Source organism: Eptesicus fuscus, chromosome 22 (assembly GCF_027574615.1).
Source record: "Eptesicus fuscus isolate TK198812 chromosome 22, DD_ASM_mEF_20220401, whole genome shotgun sequence".
Lineage (NCBI taxonomy): Eukaryota > Metazoa > Chordata > Mammalia > Chiroptera > Vespertilionidae > Eptesicus > Eptesicus fuscus.
Window position 1 is genome coordinate 39,779,853 of NC_072494.1, and position 22,100 is coordinate 39,801,952.

A 22,100-nucleotide genomic window follows, 5' to 3' on the forward strand; every position below is an offset into this window, starting at 1 on the left:
CCTCGGACCAAGCCCAGGGCTGCTGCCTGCTAAGGGGGAGGGCAGAGATGAACAACGCAGGAAGCGGTCAGAGGTCTGATCACAAGACAACAACTTCATTCTGTGTGGCCCTGGTCTGTCTGTATTGGCTAACTCAGTCATTATTTCTGTATGGCCTGTGGTAGTGCTGCGTGAGAATAGAATAGACTTCCCTTCTGCAGTCATGGCTAGTTCCTATCTCTTCGAGTAGATGCAGGTTCCCTGTGGGCAGCTACAAACTTTCCTTCTACCCCATTGTGCCGTTTAGTGGGGGATGTAAGGTGGAGGCTCAATGCTTAGGAAGCGGTAAGGCCTCCTTACAAAGGCCCTTGCTGAAACCAGGCCCCGTTACACAGTGCTGAAGCTCTCTCCTGGGCCCCGTGACGCCTGGCTCATACTTTATATGAAATCTAACCCTTGTATTTCTTTCTTTTTTTAAAAAAAAGATTTTTTTCTTTATTGATTTCAGAGAGGAAGGGAGAGGGAGATAGAAACATCAATGATGAGAGACAATCATTGATCGGCTGCCTCCTGCGCGCCCCACACTGGGGATCAAGCCCACAACCTGACCAGGAATCAAACCAGGATCTCCTGGTTCATAGGCCGAACCTCAACCACTGAGCCACACCGGCTGGGCTGATCCTTGTATTTCTTTATTGGTCCTATTAATCCTTTAAATAATGATGATTGTATTGTAAAGGTTTTGCAGGCACTAAGTACAATAGGAATGAAGAAAATTCTGGGGATTTCCCAGCTTCATGGACAAGGAAAGAACAAAGTCACCTTCACGGCAGTGTGCTGACATCTCAGAACTGGCATTTAATTATTTGTGCATCTTAGTACATTAAAGGGACACATACACTTGTATAAATACATCTGTGTGTAACAGTGTTTAGTAGCTCAACTCGACTGACAACTGGACTAGAGAATTTCACCAACGCCTGGGAGACATTTTGCAGTTTGGATAACAAAATAGATCACAGTGATCCCTGGTCCCTGGGACTGAGTGAATCATGGTGAGGCCTCCGTCTCCAGCCAGGAGTGGGCCCAGCCACTGCCTTCCACACGGAGAACCGAGCCCAGGGCCAGCGGGGAGCCCGGGCTTCGGCACAGGGTGGGAGGGTCCCCGGAGGCAGCTCTCCGAGGAGCTGTGGGCTTCTATGTTGAAAATGTGTGTGTGTGTGTGTGTGTGTGTGTGTGTGTGTGTGTTGTTGGGGGGGGGGGGGGGTAGGAGCTCCTGGAAGCTTGGTGAAGATGAGAAATAACCCAGGCTCCCAGGAGTCTTTAACAGAAAGAACTTAGTCTGTGGCAAAAACAAACAATTAACGATTTAAACATCTTGAACACTTAAATCCCCCCCTCAACACTAATTAATCAGATACCAAATACCACTGCGATTTAGAAGCTCTTTCTGCCCTCGACCCTGGCCCCAGCCACTAGCGAAAAGGGGGAGGCCGTCCGCAGAGCGGTGGGCAGGACAAGGTGAGAACCAAGCCCCCGGAGCCGCCCCACCCGGCCCTGTACCCCCTCTCCCCGCCGTCCTAGGGCTTTTTAAAAACCTGTCCTTTGGGAGCCCGTGGTCCCTCATAATTGCTGGGGGCTCCAAGGGGGTGTCTGCAGGGAAGACGGAGCCCCTGTGTGTTCGGTGGACTCTGGCTTTCTCCACGCTCTAATGTGCGAGGAAGTGGCTTCTGACCTTTTCGTCTCCTCTGCTGTGATCACACACCACCTTCCTTCCTCCAGCGTCCAAGCACCGAGCAGAACGGCAGCAGCTGATGTGCGTGCGGGCCCCACAGCGAGCAGAGCCGCCTGTCACGGGAGTCCAGGGGCGGGGCCTGTTAGAGAGGGAGAGGCCATATTTATCCACATCCTCCTCATCACACACCTTCTTCCTAACCTCGATTATTAATAACATCCTCCGCTATGGAGTGTTTGTGCTTTATAAACCGTATGCTTTCCATGTGTCATTACAGTGTTACCACCAAATTGAGATTCCATGATTTTTCCTAAATGCAGGAGTCCGTGACTTTGAAAAATACGCCTGGTCTGGCCTAGAGAACAGTGGCAGTAGGGCTCACGTTACGTAAGCGGCATGGGCTATACCATGCCATGTTTTTGAAAACAAGAGAGATGCGTCTAGGATTTTGTAGAACCCGCGAGCTGTGGGCAGGTGCGCTTCCTGTGTTCTCACCCCCGCGCCAGCCCAGCCCGTCTTCCTCACCGGCAGCAAGGCTTCTGAAGAGTCACCCTGATCACCCGATTCCCTTTCGTAAACCTTTGAAGTTCACAGTCCTGCCTGGGCCCCACGATCCCCGTGACCTGCCCCCTCACCCTAGCTCACGTCTTACCCCCTCCCTCTGAAAGCCCACCCAGGCCTTTGCTTTTCCACCCCCCCCTCCACCAGGCAACGGTCAAGAGGAAGTTCAAACATCGCCTCCGCCTTGAGGCCTTCCTCTCTGTCCGCACTTTCCCTGAGCACTGATCAGACTGCACTCACCCCGCGAATCCCCCACCTGGGCCAGCGACACAGGCGGCGCTCTGAGCGGTTTGAATAAATGCGTCCTTGTGTGAACAGCTTTCCTCCGCTCTCAGCCTTCGGAAAGCACTCGGGGGGAGAAGGAAATGACTGAAGTGCAGACAGGTTAATGGAGCTCAGCGGTCACGCCGCCTCCGGTGGCCCCGGCCCGGGAAGGAGCAGGAGCAGAGACCAGGACCCCGGCGCCCCTGAACCTGTGACTTCGCTCGTTCACAGCAGCCTGCACCAGCTTCATAATTTATGGGGTTCGGTGCACACGGGAAGACGGGCCCCCTATTCTAAGGTTATTAAGGATTTCAAAAGATGACAGCAGAGCATGAACCCAAACCAGGGCCGGGCAGCAGCTCACAAAGCCAGCCCTGAGGGAGCCTGGGAGAAATTCGTGTCACTTTTTGGAGTGGGTTTAACACAGGGGTGGGCAAAAGTAGGTCTCCAGCTAAAATAAAATAATTAATAAATAAGCAGTAATTCAAGAATAAACCGTTTTGTGTACTCACAACTGTAAGCCTACTTTCGCCCACCCCTACATGTAAAATGGTTTTAAATTTTATTTTCTCATGCCCACCCTTCAGTCATTTCCTTCTCCCGCCCGAGTGCTTTCCGAGGGCTGAGAGCGGAGGGAAGCTGTTCACACTTGTTTGGTTGTTCTCATTTGTAAGTGCAGATTCTTCTAAAAAGGGAATTATTTTATTTCACGCTGTTTTAGGGAAAATACCACATACTCATTAGTCCTTAAGAAATAAGTGAAGAAATACATTATAATCACACCTTCCTGCAGCACCCGTGTGTGGGAGGAGGCTGGCTGGGCCTTCACAGGGTTATGTTAGCAGGACACATCTTTATCACCCTTTCTCTGGCTTTTAAACCCCAGCATCACCAGTTCTCCATGCAATAGCATCATTTCTCAAGTGATTTTATTTCATAGCAATCTTAGTAAATTAGAAATTGTTATAAGTATATGAACCCCACAAGAACTTACCGTAAGTTTATCAGATACCATCGTGATGAAATGTTAGGATATGCTGATAAAGTAAATGAAGGTTTATAAGGGTTGTTTCCCCCCGAAAAAAAACCTCAATTATTGGGAAGCAGATGTGCACTGCTGCAGGCTCTCCAGCAGGGGGCGCCCCAGGAGTGCCACATCCCCGCCTCCCCAGAGGGGTTCACCAGCTCTCGCCCTGGGCTCTCCTGGGGACAATAGCAACTGGAGCGCACCCGTGAGTGACCACAGCACTGGTCTGTGCAGCAGGGGGTGGGGCTGCCCAAGAAGTCGGACCCGGGGACAAATGCCAGGTCCCAGCTTCCTTAGTCAGGGTCCCATCTCAGGCTCCCCAAACGGAGCTGTTTCTGCTCTTTTCTGTACACTTCAAAGCCGGAGAGCCTAGGACTAGAGCTAAGTGCATGAAACAAAACCCTCATTTTGCTCTCCTACTTTCTCCACAGCATAGCATGTTCACCACCCAGGACCATGTGAACAGATCTGATTGTCAGGATTCTTAACTCCGTGAGCTCGGTTTTCTCATCTACAAATGAGGATCACCTCCTGCTTCACAGGGGCCCTCACAAATGAGCAAGAGAGCGCACTGGGGTGACTGGCAGAGTGGGTGCTCAGGTGGCCATCTGTTTAGTTGTCTGGGGCTCTCGTGTTCCCGAGAAGACAGGGCTGCTGAAGAGGAGAGAGAGAGCAGCTGCCAAAGCACTTTGTGCAGCGTCACGGGTAAGACAGACCGGACACCGGCAGATGCCTGCACCGGCCGCTCCTCACTGATTCTCACCTAAGAACAAACACGCACACAGACGCCCCTGCGCTCAGCTAAAAGCACCTGCAACACAGAAATACACCAGAACAAATCCAACCAGCACAACCAGCCATCCCTCAGGCACGCCCCCCGCAGGCTGCCGCTGCCATGCGGAAGCACGCGCGGTGGGAAGTGGACTCAGCAGGTGGCAGAGGGCACACTGGGCAGGTGGTGAGGCAGGAGGCGGAGAGGACCAGGACCCGTGGACTGGGCACACGCGGGATTTTCAGGTATCGTAAGAGTATTTTTCCTAACAAGATCCAGGGACGTTTCAAAACTTTTTAAAATGACTGTACCTTTGGCCTTAATTACTTCACACCACTGAATTCCCTCTAAAACATTCCTAGTAAAGACCAATAATAGCTTCTAGAAGGAGCCCGGCAAGGGTGGCTCAGTGGTTGAGCATTGACCTATGAACCAGGAGGTCATAGTTTGATTTCCGGTAGGGTACGTGCCCGGGTTGTGGGCTCAATCCCCAGTAGAGGGGGTAGCATGCAGGAGGTGGCCTATCAATGATTCTCTCTCATCATTGACGTTTTTTAAAATATATTTTTACTAGAGGCCCGGTGCACGAAATTCGTGCACTCAGGAAGGTCCTTCAGCCCGGCCTGGGCCCTCTTGCAGTCCTAAGCCAGCAGCTGGACATCCTTAGCGCTGCCGCAGAGGCAGGAGAGGCTCCTGCCATCACTGCTGAGCTCGCCAGCCATGAGCCCGGCTTCTGGCTGAGCAGTGCTTCCCCTGTGGGAGTGCACTGACCACCAGGGGACAGCTCCTGCGTTGAGCGTCTGCCTGCTGGTGGTCAGTGCGCGTCATAGCAACCGGTCGTTCCATCGTTTGGTTGTTTAGCATATTAGCCTTTTATTATTTAGGATTGATTTCAGAGAGGAAAGTAGAGGGAGAAACATCAATGATGAGAATCACTGATCAGCCACCTCCTGCACACCCTCCACCAGGGATCGAGCCAGCAACCCGGGCATATGCCCCTGACCAGAATCAAACCCAGGACCCTTCAGTCTGCAGGCCAACACTCTATCCATCGAGTCAAACCAGCCAAGGCTCATTGTTTATCTCTCTTCCCCTCGCCCTTCCTCTCTGAAATCAATAAAAAAATATTTTTAAAAAATAGCCTCTAGAGGTTAACATGCAGCAGGGGACCAAGGCTGTTCCTCTGCCTTCAGCCAGGATTTCATGACGGAGCTGGGAACAGAACAAGACAATCTACAAGATACTCAGTAGCAAGGACTCTGCTTCTGCTGTGAAGGCACTTTATGTATCTCCCCTACCCGCACCCCATCAGTCACCTCCAATGCACCGGCGCTATGCTTCTGATCACGTGGCAACAGGAACCCAAACAAACAAAGGCCGTTCACTTTTGTAAGAAACAATATATTTATTTTCTGACACCACAGCTCTGGTGAGTGGTTTTGTACCAAATTTAATGGAGGTTACACAGAACGTTTTACGCATGGGAGCGGGGAGGGGAGGAACCACAAAATTAAAAACAAAATCCCGGGTAGCTTTTAGCATCTGTTCCACTCCCACATCAATAAAATTCACTTGGGAATTCCTAATAAGAGGAGAACAAAAAACAAGGTATACTGGGGAAGAAAAGACGAAGGGAAAGAAGGCCCTGGAGTTCCCAAAGACAGGCCTCCCTCCCCCCACTTCCCGAAGCCAGGACGCCACCCGGCATGAAGGCGAGTCTGTCAGGTTTCTTCCCCAAACAACACCGTGTATTGCAGCTGCCGAAGGGGAAAGAGAAAAGGGAGCAGGGCCGCCCGTGGGGACGTGGGGACGTGGGGACGTGGGGACGCGGGGAGGAAACGCTAACCGAGGAGGTGGGACGGAAAGGGGGGGGACGGGAGAAGCTGGCGGTGGTTTGCAGACGGGAGACAGTGCTGAAGACTCTCGAACTGAAAAACAAAATGTCCTAAATGTCATGATTTTTAAAAAGAAACAATTCCCCCATTCCCCCCACCCCTTGCTGAACTTAGTTCCTTTTTTTGTGCTTTTCATTAATACTCTGCTCTGAGGTCGTAGTTTGGTTTTCTGTACACTGGAGTTGAAAATAGTCCAAAGGTCTGAAGATGGATTCTCCACCGAAAGTAAACAGCCCAGCATCCTGTTCTCCTCGCGTCCCAAAGACTTTCGTCTCTGCTAAAATCCCTTTTACAATATAGTACAGTACACGCAAAAATAAAGCCCAAAGCAAAAAACAAACCAGAAAAGAATCCTGGGAGAAGCCAGTCCGAAGGACGTAAACATACAGAGAACGGTGCAACACGTGACCGATGGCAATTCTAAAGCACGGCTACAGATTCCCAAAAGGAGGTGCCATCATGGGATACCCAAGTCCACAAAAATAATTTTTAAAAAATAAATCTTAAAAAACACACACCTGTTGATTAAATGAATCATTTGTTTTCAGGTAAATCCATACATTCTCGAGTTCCCCCCTCCCCCAAAGCAGCCCTCGGGTCTCTGTTCTCCTATTGCATGACTGACAGTCTCCTGGGGGCCCCCCTAAGCAGCCCTCAGGACTGAAATCTCATCTGGACGAAGATCGGCACATCCAATCGTAGCAGCTTAAAACATCATGTTTCCTGGGTTGCCAGGTCCTTGACCAAATCCACCCATGCCCACGTCAGCGGCCATGCCCCGGGGCCGCATCTGTGGGGGGACCATGATGTTCTGTTGGGGTCCCATCATGCCCTGCATGGACATCATCATGCCCGGAGAGCCCACAGGCCCAGGGTGGGGATAGAGCCCGGCAGGTCCCCGATCCTTGCCAGGAATCATGCCCACGGCAGCAGCTGGATTGCTCATCAGGGCGGGCTGGCCGGGCATTGCAGATTGTGCTGGTGACATCATCCGATGGTGCGGTCCCATCATGCCTTGCTGGAGAAAGGCTGGTGGTCTCATTGGGTTGTGGCCTGGCATGGATGGAGCTGTGCCAAGAGGTATGTCTGGAGTTCCCACAGGCCCGGGACCTCCCATGCCAGGTAATGCTAGTCCCATCCTGGGGGCTTGCTCGCCCATCATGCCCTGCATGTGCGAAAAGCCAGGCCCAGGCCCCTGGGGCTGCTTGCGGCCTGGGACGTCCCCGCGAGGGAAATACTGCAGCGTCTGGCTTGGCTTCTCCGATGGAATAATGCGCGACAGGTCAAACTCGGGGATCCCGGTGGCTCCGGGTCGGATGACCTCCTGCAGGTCTGGGTCTGTAAACACCGAAGGCATGCTATTCCCCAGGACAGCGAAAGAGTCAGGACCCCCCGGGCCTCCAGGCTTACAAAGTGCTGCATCTGCTGAACTCGGGGGCAGGGTGCTGGGGCGGCCCAGGGGGCCTTCTCCTGGGAAAGCCATGCCTCCTGGGAAGCTGCCCTGCCCCCCGCTGGGGCCGTTGTGGGGGAAGGGAACCTGCTGCGGAGGAGACTGCACTGGAGGGAAGCCCTGGGGAAAGCCCATTCGTCCTTGAGGTACCATCGGAGGCTCCTGGGACCCGTGCCCCATGATAGGATTGTGTGACATCAAGCCCGGCCCCATTGGGACCCCGTGAGGAGGTATGTTGGGTCCCATGGCGTTCGGAGAGGGCATCTGATTGGAGTGAGAAAGCGGCTGGGTCATTCCCATCGGGCTGAGGGTTGGCATCGGGACCACGGGGTTTGGACCTGAAATTCGAGGATTCTGTGTATTAATGCCCATTCCTAGAAAAAAAAAGATATAAAAGGTATCAACTTAACTGAAAGCAACTCAGTACTATAATCAAATTTACAAAAAAATTATTGTGCGGCAAATGTGCACGGTACCTTACAACACACAATGCCTGCCCTCAGTGAGATTATAACACATTCGCGGGCACACAAGCCAACAGCTCTACAGACAATATCTTGTGTCCTACACTGTATGACAGAGGTGTATGTAGAACACAGCTAGGAAGAAAGGCTCTGTGTGAAAAGTTACAAATTAGTATGCAAATGAGTATATACAGTCTTCTTCACTGGAGACATTTAATATAGAAGCAAACAATTTGTCTAGATGACTTAAGCACAGTGCTTTTTTGAGAAGGATGATGAAGTAGCCCTACAGGTCCAAGAATCAGAAATAACAAGGACAGCTTCATCAATTGACACTGGGCATTGTCAGTTTACACTGCCGTACAGAGGGAGCAGCTCACACTCGGGTTATACAAAATGTTAGAGAAACGGGAACTTTCAATGAAGAAGGAAAGCAGGCAGGTTCTACTAGTCTCTGGGGCATTTCAGTAGCTGGTCTCTCTAGGGAATCTCCACTGAGTGTGTAAGGACGATGCTTGTCCGGTCCGCACAGCACGTCCACTCTGATTGATCAGGATTGCTGATAAATAGAGAGCATTCCTAGCAATGAGAATGGCTGAGAAGTCAGTGTCTCTGCTGCCCAGCCTCACACCCCAGATCATGTCCCTCAGTGTCCGTGCGATGGGGCAGAGAGAGGGGTGGGAGCGTGCGGGAGGAGGGGAGGAATTTCCTCTCTAGCCCTCAAGTGCTTCTCTAGGAAACGGGCTTCCCACCGTCTGAAATCCTACGGCTGCTTGTGGTTTGAGGCTGCCCTTGCAGGAAACACTCGAGAACTAAAGACACTCCAACCAGCATGTTAAGAAGAAACTGCTTTCAGTGCGGCCTCAGGAGGGCCACACCTGCCCCAGATCCAGGCAACAGAAGCCCCAGAATTTCTATCGGGGCTGTAAGGAAGCCTGCTCTCTCATAGGCACGCGCTGAGTCCTCTGATAAAACTGTTACTGTTGTCTTCCTCCAGGTAAGACACTCTAAGTCAGGGGTCCTCAAACTTTTTAAACAGGGGCCAGTTCACTGTCCCTCAGACCGTTGGAGGGCTGGACTATAGTTTAAAAAAAAAACTATGAACAGATTCCTATGCACACTGCACATATCTTATTTTGAAGTAAAACAACAAAACGGCAAAAACACCCGCATGTGGCCCGCGGGCCGTAGTTTGAGGACGCCTAAGAGTCTAAGTCGTTGAAACTTAGATGGTATTATTTCCACTTGCTGAACCTCCATCTATCGAGGTCTGTATTATCAAGAAAGCATGCGCGAAGTTTCTCTTGTCTGGCGCCAGCTCTACACCCCGCCTCCCTGGTTCTTACCTGGCATGTTATTCATGGATGGCAAGTTGGGAGAACGAGCGGGAGGGGAGTCGTCGTCCGAGCTGGCCACGGTCTTGATGGCATCGTGGTATAGCGGGGTGGAGCTGGGCATGGCAAACTTGGACATTCGAGACATCATGATGGACAGCGGGTTCTGGGACAGGGTCGGCTCGGGAGGCATGGTGTACGGGGTGCTGGAAGGGAGGCTTCCCGGCAGGTTCACAGAGGCGGGCTGGCTGGCTGTGGGCGGTGGGGGGCCACCTAGGAGAAGCGGCAGAAGAAAACAAAAATGGGCAGGGAACCAGATTCTCCCGATGGCGAGGGGCCCTCTGTGAACGAGCAAGGCGGCCGAGGAACTGGACAGTGTTATTAGACCCTGGGCACAAATCATCCATCTTCCAGTCAAGCGCCGTGTGTGGACAGAGGGGGATGGCAGCATGAGGCGGAGGTGACAGGTCCACAGAGGGGAAGACAAACACAGCAAGAGTGTGTTAAAAATATACTGAGTGGTCAGATTATTATGATCTCTGAACGCATAATAATCTGGCCACTCAGTGTATATCCTATATAATAAAAGGCTAATATGCAAATTGTCCCCTCGACCAGGAGTTCAACCAGCAGGCAGGCTGGCCAACTGCCCATGTCCCCTACCCCTGGCCAGGCTGGCCGGACCCACCCATGCACGAATTCATGCACCAGGCCTCTAACACACACACACACACACACACACTGAGTGGCCAGATTATTATGCGTTCAGAGATCATAATAATCTGGCCACTCAGTGTATTAGTGCAAGCCTGGGAACGATGGTTTACAGACCACGATTTCGCTAAAATAATGTGAAATAAGTGCATTGTTCCCTTGCCTGTTGCAATTTAGAATTCGACTCAGGGATTAGCATAGTGTGAGGCCAGACTAGTGCTCTGACCCCAGGTACTAACCCATCACCCTACACATGCTCTTGTATTTATGTTTTTTTTTCTATTGATTTCAGAGAGAGGGAGAGGAAGAGAGGGAGAAAGAAATAGAAATATCAATGATGACAGAGAATCATCTATTGGCTGCCTCCTGCACATCCCCTACTGGGGATTGAGCCTGCAACCCAGGCATGTGCCCAGACTGGGAATTGAACTGTGACCTCCTGGTTCATGGGTCAATGCTCAACCACTGAGCCACACAGGCTGGGCCCTACACACGCTCTTGATTAATTTCCACAAGTCTGAACTAAAAAGGCCTGAGGGGGCTGTTCCACTGCACGGCTTTTGTGAACTGCTACCCAACAGAGAGAAACACTTTGGCTTATGGGATAAATCTTGTCTTATTTTGATTCTAATCTTTCTCAAGTGGAGACAGCTCGGACCTGGTATTTACACCTCAGTGCTTATCTTCCTCGACCACCTCTGGTCTCGTTCACAAACCACCATCATCATGAGAGCCTCTCCTGGGAGGAAAATACCAATAAACTGCAGCTGATCGTGAGAACAGCAGTCTACCAAGGAGCTCGTGGTAAGGCCTGTGTCAGCACGCATGTGCGAGAACCCTGTGGGCTCCGCAGCCTCTCCTCTCGGCCTGGGATTAGACAGAATCTCTCGACGTGAGGGCAGCCCCCTGAAGTGGGGAGGTCTAGCGTTTGAAGCCGCATTTATCCAACGCTGACATTTCACTTTGCAAATGTAAATTATTCTGTGAAATGACAGACTTCCCACTTTCCCTTCCCCTTTTACCTCTCTGACAGGTACCGTCGGCACTAAAAGCCTGTGTCCTCTCCCAGGATCGGACACTCGTGCAGGACCCCAGGGAGGTCCGGTCATGCACTTTGCCAACAAAGATGTCCGCTGGCAAAGGCCGCCTCCTCCGGCTGCATGACCAAGTCAGGACAGCAGTGTCCTTACAGGAGCCAGACTGGCGTTAGCCGTCTCCAGCTACAAGGTGACTGCACGGACGAGAGCACTGACCTGACTCCACACTTCCCAGCAAGGCCGGGGAGGCCATGGTGAGGGGCGCTTTATGGTTTGGAGGGATCCCGGGACTCTGGAGGGGAGGTTTCGGAGAGGAGGTCCATCCGGGTGACGGGGCAGGAAGTGATGGAGACTTGAGGTGAACAGGCGAAGCAGCAGCAGACCCCAAGACAGGGGGGGACTTAATGGAAGCAGCGGCAGCTGGGCCCGCCAGCATGCCTGCCAGCTGCGACGGAGTCTGGGGGGACTTGAGGTTCCCGGAGGGCGAGCCCAGCATCGGCGACTGGACCTGGCGCATCGTGGGAGACTTCAGAGGGTTGATGCCCGGGGAGTGCACCTGGCCGCCCGCCACAGAGATATCCAAGGGCTTCCGCCCCAGGCCGCGCTGCACCGGAGGAGCGGTGCTGAGGCTCGGGGGGTTGCTGGAAGGGTTGAGAGGTAGTGGTGGCATGTGACTGAGCCGGCTGTTAGTCCTTTGGTCGGGCCCGATTGGTTCTCTGAGATTCCGCAAGCCACTGCTGCTGCCTGGACCCTGAGACATGGGGAGGAACGGCCTGGGGCCCATGCCATACTCTTGCTGAGGGTGCTCCCCGAACGGCAAGGGCACCATCTTCTGCTGAGCGGGCAGCAAGTCTGCACCCGCGGGGCGCAGTTTCATCATCTCCTCGGGGCCCGCCCCAGCCTCTCTCAGCTTCTGAGGTATCATCTGAGAGCTGGGTCCCACGCTGACGTTCAGACTGACATCGCCCTTCATCCCACCAGGAACCATCCCGAACTCCAGTTCCCGACCGGGGCCCATCTGTGGGGGCATTCCTTTTGGAAAGTCCCCCCTGGAAGGACTCAGAGGGCCCTCAACTGGGATTCGAGGGAAAATGGGATTGTTCCCCGATTCCATGTGTCGCTGGGAGCCGGGGATCATCCTGTTCATGTCCAGGCTGGGCCTGATGCCATCCATGCTCATCCCCGGAGGGAGGCCCAGCTGCTTCTCGGCCAGCTGCTGCTGAAACATCTCTTCAGACAAGCCTTGGGGGTTCGGGAAGCGCTCCCCTCGGCCGGGGCCACTGAAGATGCCCTGGCCAGGCGGGAAGTTCCGACCGTCGGGGATTTTTGGCACATCATCTGGCCAACTGACTCCAGAAAGACCTGGTCTCGACGCTGGGTTGGGGACATTGGACGCCTCCATCTCAGAGTTTATCATCCCTGCGAAGCCCGGGAGGCGCATCTGGCTCCCTGGCATATTGGGGTGGGGAGCCATGCCCCTCGGGGGCAGAGAATGCGGCATGTTGATCCCATCAGCAAACGGCTCTGCACCCCCAGGCCCCCAGCCTTCACTGGGGGCCATCTGGTATGGAGGGGGTGGCCCCCGGACCACCCCCCGAGGCCCGTGCGGATGGACCATCATGTCCTGGAGGGAGCACTGCTGCACCACCACCTGCTCCTGCTTCCGCCTCTTCTCTTCGTAGAACTCCTGCTGCAGCTTCAGCCAGGCGATCTGCTCAGGGGTCATGTGATCCAGGTGGTCGGGGCCCATGGGCCCAGGCTGAGCGTTCATGGACGGTGGCACCATTTCATCTGGAGAGAAGGGCACATCTCTATGTCCTTGCGGGCCAAATGGAGCGCCCATATCTGTCCGGGGCCCAGGTCCCTTACCGAGGCTTTGGGACTGAGCCATCATGGCCTGGATCGGCCCTTCTGGCTTTTTCTGAGGCCCATCTAATACCCCAGGATTCTGCTGGGGTCCCCCACTTTGCCCTGTGAATTCCTTCTCGTCGGGGAAGAGCATTCGCTGGATGTCTCTGAGCGTCTGCAAGGAGCGCTCCCGGTGCTCCAGCTGCTCCTGGGACAGGCCATCGGGGTTCTCCCCCAGGGCGGGGGGCTCTGCGCTGGGCAGTGGGGGCGGCGCCGGGGCTTTGGGATCTGTGGAGGAGCTACTGCTCCCCTGCGAGACGGGCGTCCCCGCTCGGTTGTTGGGCGTCAGGTTGGGCCCAGTGCCATCTGGGGGCAGTGGAGTGGAGCTGGCAGGACTGCCCACGGAAGGAAGCAGTTTGTTTTCTGCCCCCGGACTGTCCCGGTCCAGGGGACGCAGGGGCGCGGCAGGCTTGGGTGCTGGTGCCGAAATGGGTGGCGTTGGCTGCAGCCGGGCATTCTGGGAAGAATTCTGGTCCTGGTTGGCTGGAGCCGGGGGCTGTTGTGGGAGAGGTTTCAGATCGTTCCGAAGGGCAGATATCTGTGTGTTCTGTACAGAAAGGAGATTTAAAAAAATCATTGGTAAATTGAACAAAAGGGCAGCTAAAAGAGCATGATACGTTCTGAAGGACTCAGTCACACAGATCTACAGTGACACTGGCTGTGGGAATTGCTCATGTATAACCCCACTCTGGACATGGAGACATTCTGATTTTTTTCTTCCCCTTTACTGTCAATTGGCCTCCTCTTCCCCTCACCGAAGATTAGGTTTCAATAACTTTCTCAGCCTGCCAGGGAGAGCCACTGCCAAAGTGAATACATTTGAGTATCTATTTCGAGGAACAGGTTTGAGATCACATGTCTACTATGTGTTTCTGGGCAAGATTAGTTCCTTGGTATGTGGGAGGCTGTACGTAACACCTTTTGATTTTCCCCGAAAGTACAACTGTGTATGCAGACGTCTCACTGTCAATCAAAAGGCCTGATGTTTTCAACTGACAGAGAAAGTGCCATCCCAGCTCCGCCCCCAGCCAGAGGCTGCAAGGCGGGCCCCCTCCTCCCAGCGTCTCTCCTCCTCTCCTTCTCTCTCCTCCTCTCCTCCTCGCCTTGAGTTTCCACGCAGCCTGACATCTCTGGTTTCTGCCTTCAGGCTGTGATCACTGATTCCGTATTTGATAAGAATTGGTACATAACGACAGTAAGATAATCTGGAGGCAGGAAGCGCCTGTGGAGAAATCTGAGGCTACCTGCTCATGGTGGCTCTTGATCTGCTCTTTCCAATAGAAAGGAGACGGTCCTTTCCACAGGCTGGAGGACCCCCTTATTACTATTGATTAAGGACCAATGCTACACCGAGTCCCGGGTAAAAGCACACTTGCTCACAGCAGGTGACATGGATGCTGTCAGTGTTGGGAAGAAGGACATATATGTTCTGGGCCTAAACCTTGGCAGCGCTGAAGGAACTAAAAACAGCAGGGCCCAGCCACAAACCCCGCCTCGGGGATCTTTCCCCAGCCTCCAGGGCACCACACGGTCCCTTTTTGATTCATTTGCTCCTACCAGTTCACTTAATCCAGTTTGTATTTCCAAACCCCTAAGGCCCTTACCTGGCTCCCCACTTCCTCTTTGAATGTTTACCATTATGTGTGTCTGCATGGGGACAGTCTGTGTAGCATAAACACAAAGACACACCTTAGAGTGGTCACATTCCGTGACTGTGTGCACAGAGGTTTCACCTGCAGGTGTCCATGCACGTCCGTCTGCAGAGACTGGTGTGGGCAGGACACGAGCCTATAGCACCCTGGGCCTGTAGCACCCTGAGCCTGTAGCTCCCTGAGCCTGTAGGACCCTGAGCCTGCAGCACCCTGAGCCTGTAGCACCCTGAGCCTGTAGCACCCTGAGCCTGCAGCACCCTGAGCCTGCAGCACCCTGAGCCTGCAGGACCCTGAGCCTGCAGCACCCTGAGCCTGTAGCACCCTGAGCCTGCAGCGCCCTGAGCCTGTAGCACCCTGAGCCTGCAGCACCCTGAGCCTGTAGCTCCCTGGGCCTGCAGCACCCTGGGCCTGCAGCACCCTGAGCCTGTAGCACCCTGAGCCTGTAGGACCCTGAGCCTGCAGCACCCTGAGCCTGTAGCACCCTGAGCCTGTAGCACCCTGAGCCTGTAGCACCCTGAGCCTGTAGCACCCTGGGCCTGTAGGACCCTGAGCCTGCAGCACCCTGAGCCTGTAGCACCCTGAGCCTGTAGCACCCTGAGCCTGTAGGACCCTGAGCCTGCAGCACCCTGAGCCTGCAGCACCCTGAGCCTGCAGCACCCTGAGCCTGTAGCACCCTGAGCCTGCAGCACCCTGAGCCTGCAGCACCCTGAGCCTGTAGGACCCTGAGCCTGTAGGACCCTGTGCGGTCAGAGTGGCTTCCACACCCTGACTCCCTGAGTGGAGTGTGGAGGTCGCCTTCACGTCCTCCCAGAGCCGTGTTAAGTTTGGTTTTGTCAACCAGGTTTTGCCTGTCTGTGGAAGGTGGGCACTGATTTCACATGAGGTGACCATGACAGAAGAAATAACGTCGGTACCATCCTTTTTATTTGAGACTTGGAGCAAAGGTGATTTAATTATTCCCAATTCCCTGCCTAACTCCTTTTCTGACTGCATTTTAGCATCAGAGAAGGTGGAGGTGAAAACTGTATGAGATCTGTCATTAAGTCAATAAAATGTTGCTTTGAGTTGCATTGTACCCTGTGCATTCTAGGAAAATATAAAATTTAAACATATACATATTTAAGTATAAATTTTAAAATATATATACAGATAGCTCCCCCCCCCCCCCCCCACACACACACACATTTTAAATGTCAGATCTCTCTGCCCTCTGCCCTGAAGGCGTGGAGACGAGTAGGAGCAGGAAATTCCTTTCCCAAGTACAGGAAAGCCCAGGCTATGCCAACAGAGGGGATTTGCTGATAGGCCATCTACTTTATCTTAAACTGTCACTCAGTCCTGCTGTCCTTTAACTTGTCCCATGGTCGAGACTGATCCCAGCCCCAGGTGTTACGCTTCCCGAAAGCAGAGACTGCCTTGAACTTCCTAGTGTCCCACAGCATCAGTGCGCAGTGGCGATGCCAGACACAGTATCTTCTGGTTCTGTCTGGAGGACTGCCTGTAGCAACACCACCATCGCATGCTTTGCCAGCGTAGTTGTCTATTAGGTGCTATGTACCAGACAGGAAGCAGACTAGAATTTATTATAATTTTGGAAATTTCAAGCAATTAAAAGCATTCAATGGTCCTCTTTTTTTAAAATAGGTTTTTATTGATTTCAGAGAGGAAGGGAGGAAAGATAGAAACATCGATGATGAGAGAGAACCATTGATTGGCTGCCTCCCGCACGGCCCACAATGGGGACCGAGCCCACAACACGGACATGTGCCCGGACCAGGAACCGAGCCCGCGACCCTTCAGCCGCAGGCCAACACTCTAGCCACTAAGCCGGCTAGGGCTCAATGGTCTTCTTTGAAATAAAAAAGAACCATTTGAAAGTCACAGAGACTCTCTGATTCGTCTATGACTTCATGGTTTACTGGCATGTACTCACTATTGTAGTTTTAGTTGTTGCTTTTTTCTGCTCTTCAACTCACTCAAGAGTGTTTATTTTTTTAAAACCTGCTCAATCCACAGGGTCTGAGTTCACATAGTCCCAGGATAGTTACATGAAGGAAACCCTACGAGATCTACATGACTCCTGTTTTACTGTTCACCCTTCCCCTCCTAGTAACTCATCGATGGGGTTAATGCCCAGAACGCAGCTTACGGCCCTCGCCCCATTGAAGACCGTCACCACCTCCCACAATTCCCAGCCACATACCACAGGGGCTGTGCTTCGGTCGGCCTTGCTGTTGGAGATGTTCTGGATGTGGAAAGAGACGATTGTTTCGACCTGGCCCTTCAGCACCGCTTCCGCGGCTCTGCGGAGACAGAGGCACACACGGGGCTGGTTTCCGTTTCCTGACTGAGCCCGAAGCTCCTCCACCCAGACTGCACTTGTCAGAGGGAGGAAGGGGGGTGCGGCAGCTCCTCCCCCAGACTGAACTTGTCAGAGGGAGGAAGGGGGAGCGGCGAACCGCTAGAAACGCCGAGTGATACCAACTCAACAGAAACAGGTTTTCAGTCTGTCTATCCTTTACTGCCAAACGTCTGAAATTAAAAGATAGCCATCAACAAATCCCAAAAGAGGCATTAAAAACAAACCACCAGGATTTTCTCCCTCAAACCAATACACGGTGGTGACTGTTTTGTAGAGAATCCTAGTTCAAAACCCCAGCCTGAGACGGTGAGCATGGAGCCTCACACCTAACCATCAACAAAGGCTGTCAAGATTCACTTCGTATCTAATAGAAAAATCTCAAGTGAAAAAAAGTCAGAAAACTATGTAGGATGTATTCACATTAATATATATTGATTTCAGAGAGGAGGGAGAGAGAGAGAGAAATATCAATGATGAGAGAGAATCATTGATCGGCTGCCTCCTGCACATCCCATGGAGATCGAGCCCATAACCGGGCATGTTCCCTGACGGGGAATCGACTGAGCCCACCAGCCAGGCCACATTTTTATAAATAACGAAAAATCCATTGATCCCCCTCACCAGAAGCACGTGACCGAAATGTTCAGAGTAGTTAGTTATCTTGGTGAATTCCAGAGATTTTTTTTCTTTTTAAATTATTTATATTTTCTAATTATTCTAAAATAGACATGTAATATTTATGTCATTTTAAAAAGAATACTAAGTTGTAGAAAAGTATTTGACGCAATCAATCCTTTTTGTGTTTAAAAGGTCTATAATGCCTGTTTGCATAAGCACAACATATTTCTGGAAGGAAAACCAAGGAAGTATCATGGCTGCCTCTGGGGAGTGGGGGTGGGGAGGTTATTTATTTATTTATATTTTTAATACATATATTTTATTGATTTCAGAAAGAAAGAGGGAGAGATAGAAATATCAATGTTGAGAGAGAATCACTGATCAGCTGCCTCCTGCAAGCCACCCCCCTCCCCACTGGGTACTGAGCCCACAACCCTGGCATGTGCCCCGACCGGGAATCAAACCATGAACTCTTGGTTCACAGGTCGACGCTCAACCACTGAGCTATGCCAACCAGGCGAGGTTTTATATTTTACTTTACCTCCTTCTATACTGTTAACTTTAATAATAACACAAATGAGGGGGAGAGCAATTTTTAATGGGAGTAAGAACTTAGGTGTCCAGACACATAAGCCAACAGCAAGACACAGCCATCAACTTACTTATTGGCCATCTCAGTAGAAAACACATACACCACTTTGGCTGGAGTCTTCTGAGCAGCTGCGGGCTCTGGGGCAGTAGTCTGGCCATGGGCGGGGGGAGAAGACCTGGGGGCCGTCGCATTTGACGGGGTCATCGAGTGTGGTGTGTGCTGGGAGTCCTGGGCCTTTATGTGGTCAGCAGAATTACATTCTAAAAGAATGAAAACCGCACGTCACAGAACGAACAAGCCTCTCTTCTGCCAGCATATACAGCATCACAACACAAACCCACCTGACAATGTCAAGGAGGAAGTACCTTGCTAAGAGGAATCCTCTGGTACTCATAAAAACTGAAATACGCTTTTCCCTAAATGACGAATTGTAAAGAACTCCTCCCCACCTCCTTCTCTCCCCCCATTCTTCCGATATTAGCCGAATGTCCCCCCTTCCTGGGAACCTTTCTGGAACCACTTGGCCTGGACTGGACACCCTGCTAGTTGAACCCAGAGCCCCAACTTCTCTTATTTCAGCAGTTCGAATTGTACAAATTTACCATAATTGCTTAATGGTCTGCTGTCTGGGTGCGCTCAAATCCTTGAGGACAGAACTGTGTCTGTCTTCCCGGCTATGGCAGCCCACCCCCAGCACAGCGCTCCCACCGACACCTGAGGGGGAACGAGGGGGGGCCCCCAGGCTCTCGTGCTGATTTGGGCTGGGCAATCACACTCCCACTTCGGAGCACTGACCATGTGCTGGCCTGCAGTTAAGATTTCTGGTTTCATAGCAGGAGGAAAAGACCTAAACCCACAGCCGCTGTCCCACACTCTTCCTGGCTCACTCCATTTTCATGGCCACCAAGTCTCCCTACCGCATTGGCCTCGGCTGTGACAAACCCGGACTAGTGCCAGGGATCCCCTTGTGCCCACAACTCTGGCAAAGTAGCAACCGCACAGCACAAAACCCCAGTTATGGAGGGTTAATGTGACGGAGGAGAGGAGAGGCCAGGAGAATTGCTCCAGTGGGGGCTGCTCCCACAGACAAGCCAGAGCGGCTGCCTTCGATACTGAAGGACAAACAGCACAGAGGCCAGACATCCATCAGGGCATGTTAGGGCCATGGACCAGGTGACCATAACCCCAGCACCTGCATCCTCGAGAGCAAGATCTCCTCAGCAAGGTGGTTCCAAACTATTCTTGAGCATCAGAAAAGGAGAAGAAACAGTTCTACCTTAAAGGCAAACTCCTGATGGGACACCTGCTCTCCCCACTTGGCTATGGGCTCCCGACTGTCGCCAATGCCAGAGGCCTTCCCTCCGAAACACCTACTTCCCTCTGAGTCTCCGCGATCTTATAGACATACCTTTCAGGTCAGGGTCATCGTTTGGAGTCCCAGGATCTCTCTGATCAAAGGAGTCGGCGGAAATACTTCGCTCCCTTTTCCCCTTGCCCTTGGCACCATTTCCAGCCCCATTCTTCAGCCCCATGCTCCCACCTGGGCCAGGGAGCGCTTTAGGGGGGTGGCCCGCACTCTTGGAGTCACAGGGGGATGGCTGGGAGTGGCTGGCTGAGCCCCCCTGTTTACCCTGGTTGGAGAATTTGGAATCCAGCTGGGGGTTTCCAGATGGGGACATCACTGTGGGGGGACGGACCATCACCTCCTGCTTAGACTTAGGGCTACTGAAAGAGACAAACAACAGAGGGCCATCAGACACTGGGAGCAGCTGGCCGGCACCCTCAGGGAGAGGCAGTCCCTAGCGTGGGTTAGGGAGACCTGGAGGCCTCAGTCACCACCCCTTTCACCTCAGCCCCTTGCTGCTCCCCTCCACCCCTTCCCAGCTCGGAGAGGAGGCTCACACCAGGCCTGCCAGGTCTCGGGAACCCTAGAGCCACATGGGGACCCATCTCCAGGGCTTCTGTCAATAAAGGACAACGGTTTCTATGTACACAGAAGTGACTCTTACTCTGAGACTAGCGCAGAGTAAACAAACAGGTCTCGGAGATCACACTGCCACCCCACCCCCAGCTGACGGCCTGGGACAGCTGTAACGGGAGCCCAGCTGCCCAGCTTCTCTGCTGGAGAACACGAGGTCCCGAGAGCAAGGAGACCCCCATGACTGGCAGGTTAGAAAACCCCTCCAGGGTCCAATCCCCACCCCCAAGCAGCATCACACTGGAGCAGCTACACTAGCCACAGCCCTCGGGGACCAGGAAAATTCTAGTAAAACATCAACTTCAGTACACGGGCCGGAGGAAAGAGCGCCCCAGTCCAGGGGCTGCTGTCTGAGTTCCGGACTGTAGGCGCCTCCCGCTTCCAGGCCTCAGTGTAGCACGTGGTACTGAGTGGTGAGGAGGCGAGGTAAGGAGGGCCGGAAGGGGATGATGGACACCAGGGTGACAAAGAGAAACTGACATAAACGCTGCCGTTCACTCTTCTATCACTATTTCCTTATCTACGGCCTCTTCCTTTCCTCATTGGTCTCCGGCCCGCGGGGCAGCCGCCTCACCTCTGTGCGTTTCCTGATGGGGAGCTCCTCACTTTGGGGTTACTGGAATGCATTGATTGAAATCCTGAGCTTGCAGTCACAGGCAGGACGGGCTCCCCGAGTTCCTCTCGGGCCGCAGCAGGAACAGCTGCGCAGGGCAATGGCGGTGGCCCGCTGCGTGCAGGGGGCGCCCCTCAGCGCTGGCCACCTCGGTGCCTTTTTCCTCTTTGTTTTCCTCCGCTGTGGAAGTGGGTCCTTTCCCCTCGCAGCTCCAGCATCCTCTGGGTGTGTGCCTCCTGCCGCCAAAGGAAAATCTCGCATCTCCAGGGCACACTGCGGGAAAGGACGCCCAAGAAGAGTTGGGAGCAAAACCAGGGACATAAAACACCCTCAGAACAGGATCAAGGTTAACACAGCAGCCGACTCAGCGATGTCGCAGCTAGCTCAGGCCTCCGCTTCCGTCAGGGTCGAAGGAAAGGGTGAAATTCATATTCTGGCCTGAAGGCCCTGGTGCTGAGCAGCCAAAGAGTGACTAAGACTCTGCCAAGCATCCGAGCCTCCCACCCAGCATCACGTCCCGGGCAGATTCGAGAAAAATACTTTGATCTTGAGCCACATCTTTCCCCTTACATTTCTCTACTTCCAAATATAAACCCTCAGAAACTCGAGGTTTTCTTTTTAAAAAACAATGCTTTGGAAACCACTGCGTCCTCCAAATCCATAGCAACTATCTGGCGTTTCACCTCTGACGACAAGCAATGGCACCAAAATGCAACAAACCCGCCCGACTTCAAACCACGAAGCAAATTAATCTGCGCACGCGCTCAGGGCTTCGGCCGGAGGCAGTTCAGGAGGCACTTCTGAAACCAACGATACCAAACACCATCAGTTCTCCCCGTTCCCACGATCTCCCTACTCAGTTATGTCAAGTGGGCGCCTGTCCTCACTGCTCAGCGGCAGGGCCTGCAGGCGTGGGTAAGCATGGGAACGATCCAGGGTGTGACGGTAAAACAACATCTTTGAAGGCTCAGGGTTTTTTAAGCCAATTTGCAAGGCTAATGGGAAGGCCTTCAGCTGGGAAAAGTAGGATGTCTGTGCAACCACTGTTGCTTCGCCTCCCTCCCCACTTTCTGGTACTTCACCGATGGGGGAGGCGACAGAAGGAGGACATTATTAAACACAGGTTCGTGGCTCAGGAACCCAAG

General features: G+C 52.9%; 2 protein-coding genes across 4 annotated transcripts in view; both read right to left on the reverse strand.

Annotated features, from left to right (window-relative positions):
* Window positions 1-6,754: 6,754 nt before the first annotated feature.
* On the reverse strand, window positions 6,755-20,992 carry BCL9 (BCL9 transcription coactivator). The gene is made up of 7 exons (XM_028127850.2): window positions 20,917-20,992; window positions 19,773-20,089; window positions 18,435-18,624; window positions 16,996-17,095; window positions 11,449-13,687; window positions 9,494-9,754; window positions 6,755-8,057 (listed from the first exon to the last, which is right to left on the reverse strand). Exons 1-7 carry the CDS (start codon window positions 20,967-20,969, stop codon window positions 6,940-6,942), a joined length of 4,278 nt encoding a protein of 1,425 aa, XP_027983651.2. The 5' UTR covers window positions 20,970-20,992; the 3' UTR covers window positions 6,755-6,939.
* LOC129147879 (uncharacterized) overlaps window positions 20,956-22,100 on the reverse strand; it is an 83,729-nt gene continuing 82,584 nt past the window's right edge. For all 3 annotated transcript variants that reach the window (XM_054711583.1, XM_054711582.1, XM_054711584.1), the window contains one exon: window positions 20,956-21,228. In XM_054711583.1, the coding sequence (XP_054567558.1) occupies window positions 20,956-21,216 (261 nt within the window). In that variant the 5' untranslated portion in view covers window positions 21,217-21,228. The remainder of the gene's footprint in view (window positions 21,229-22,100) is intronic.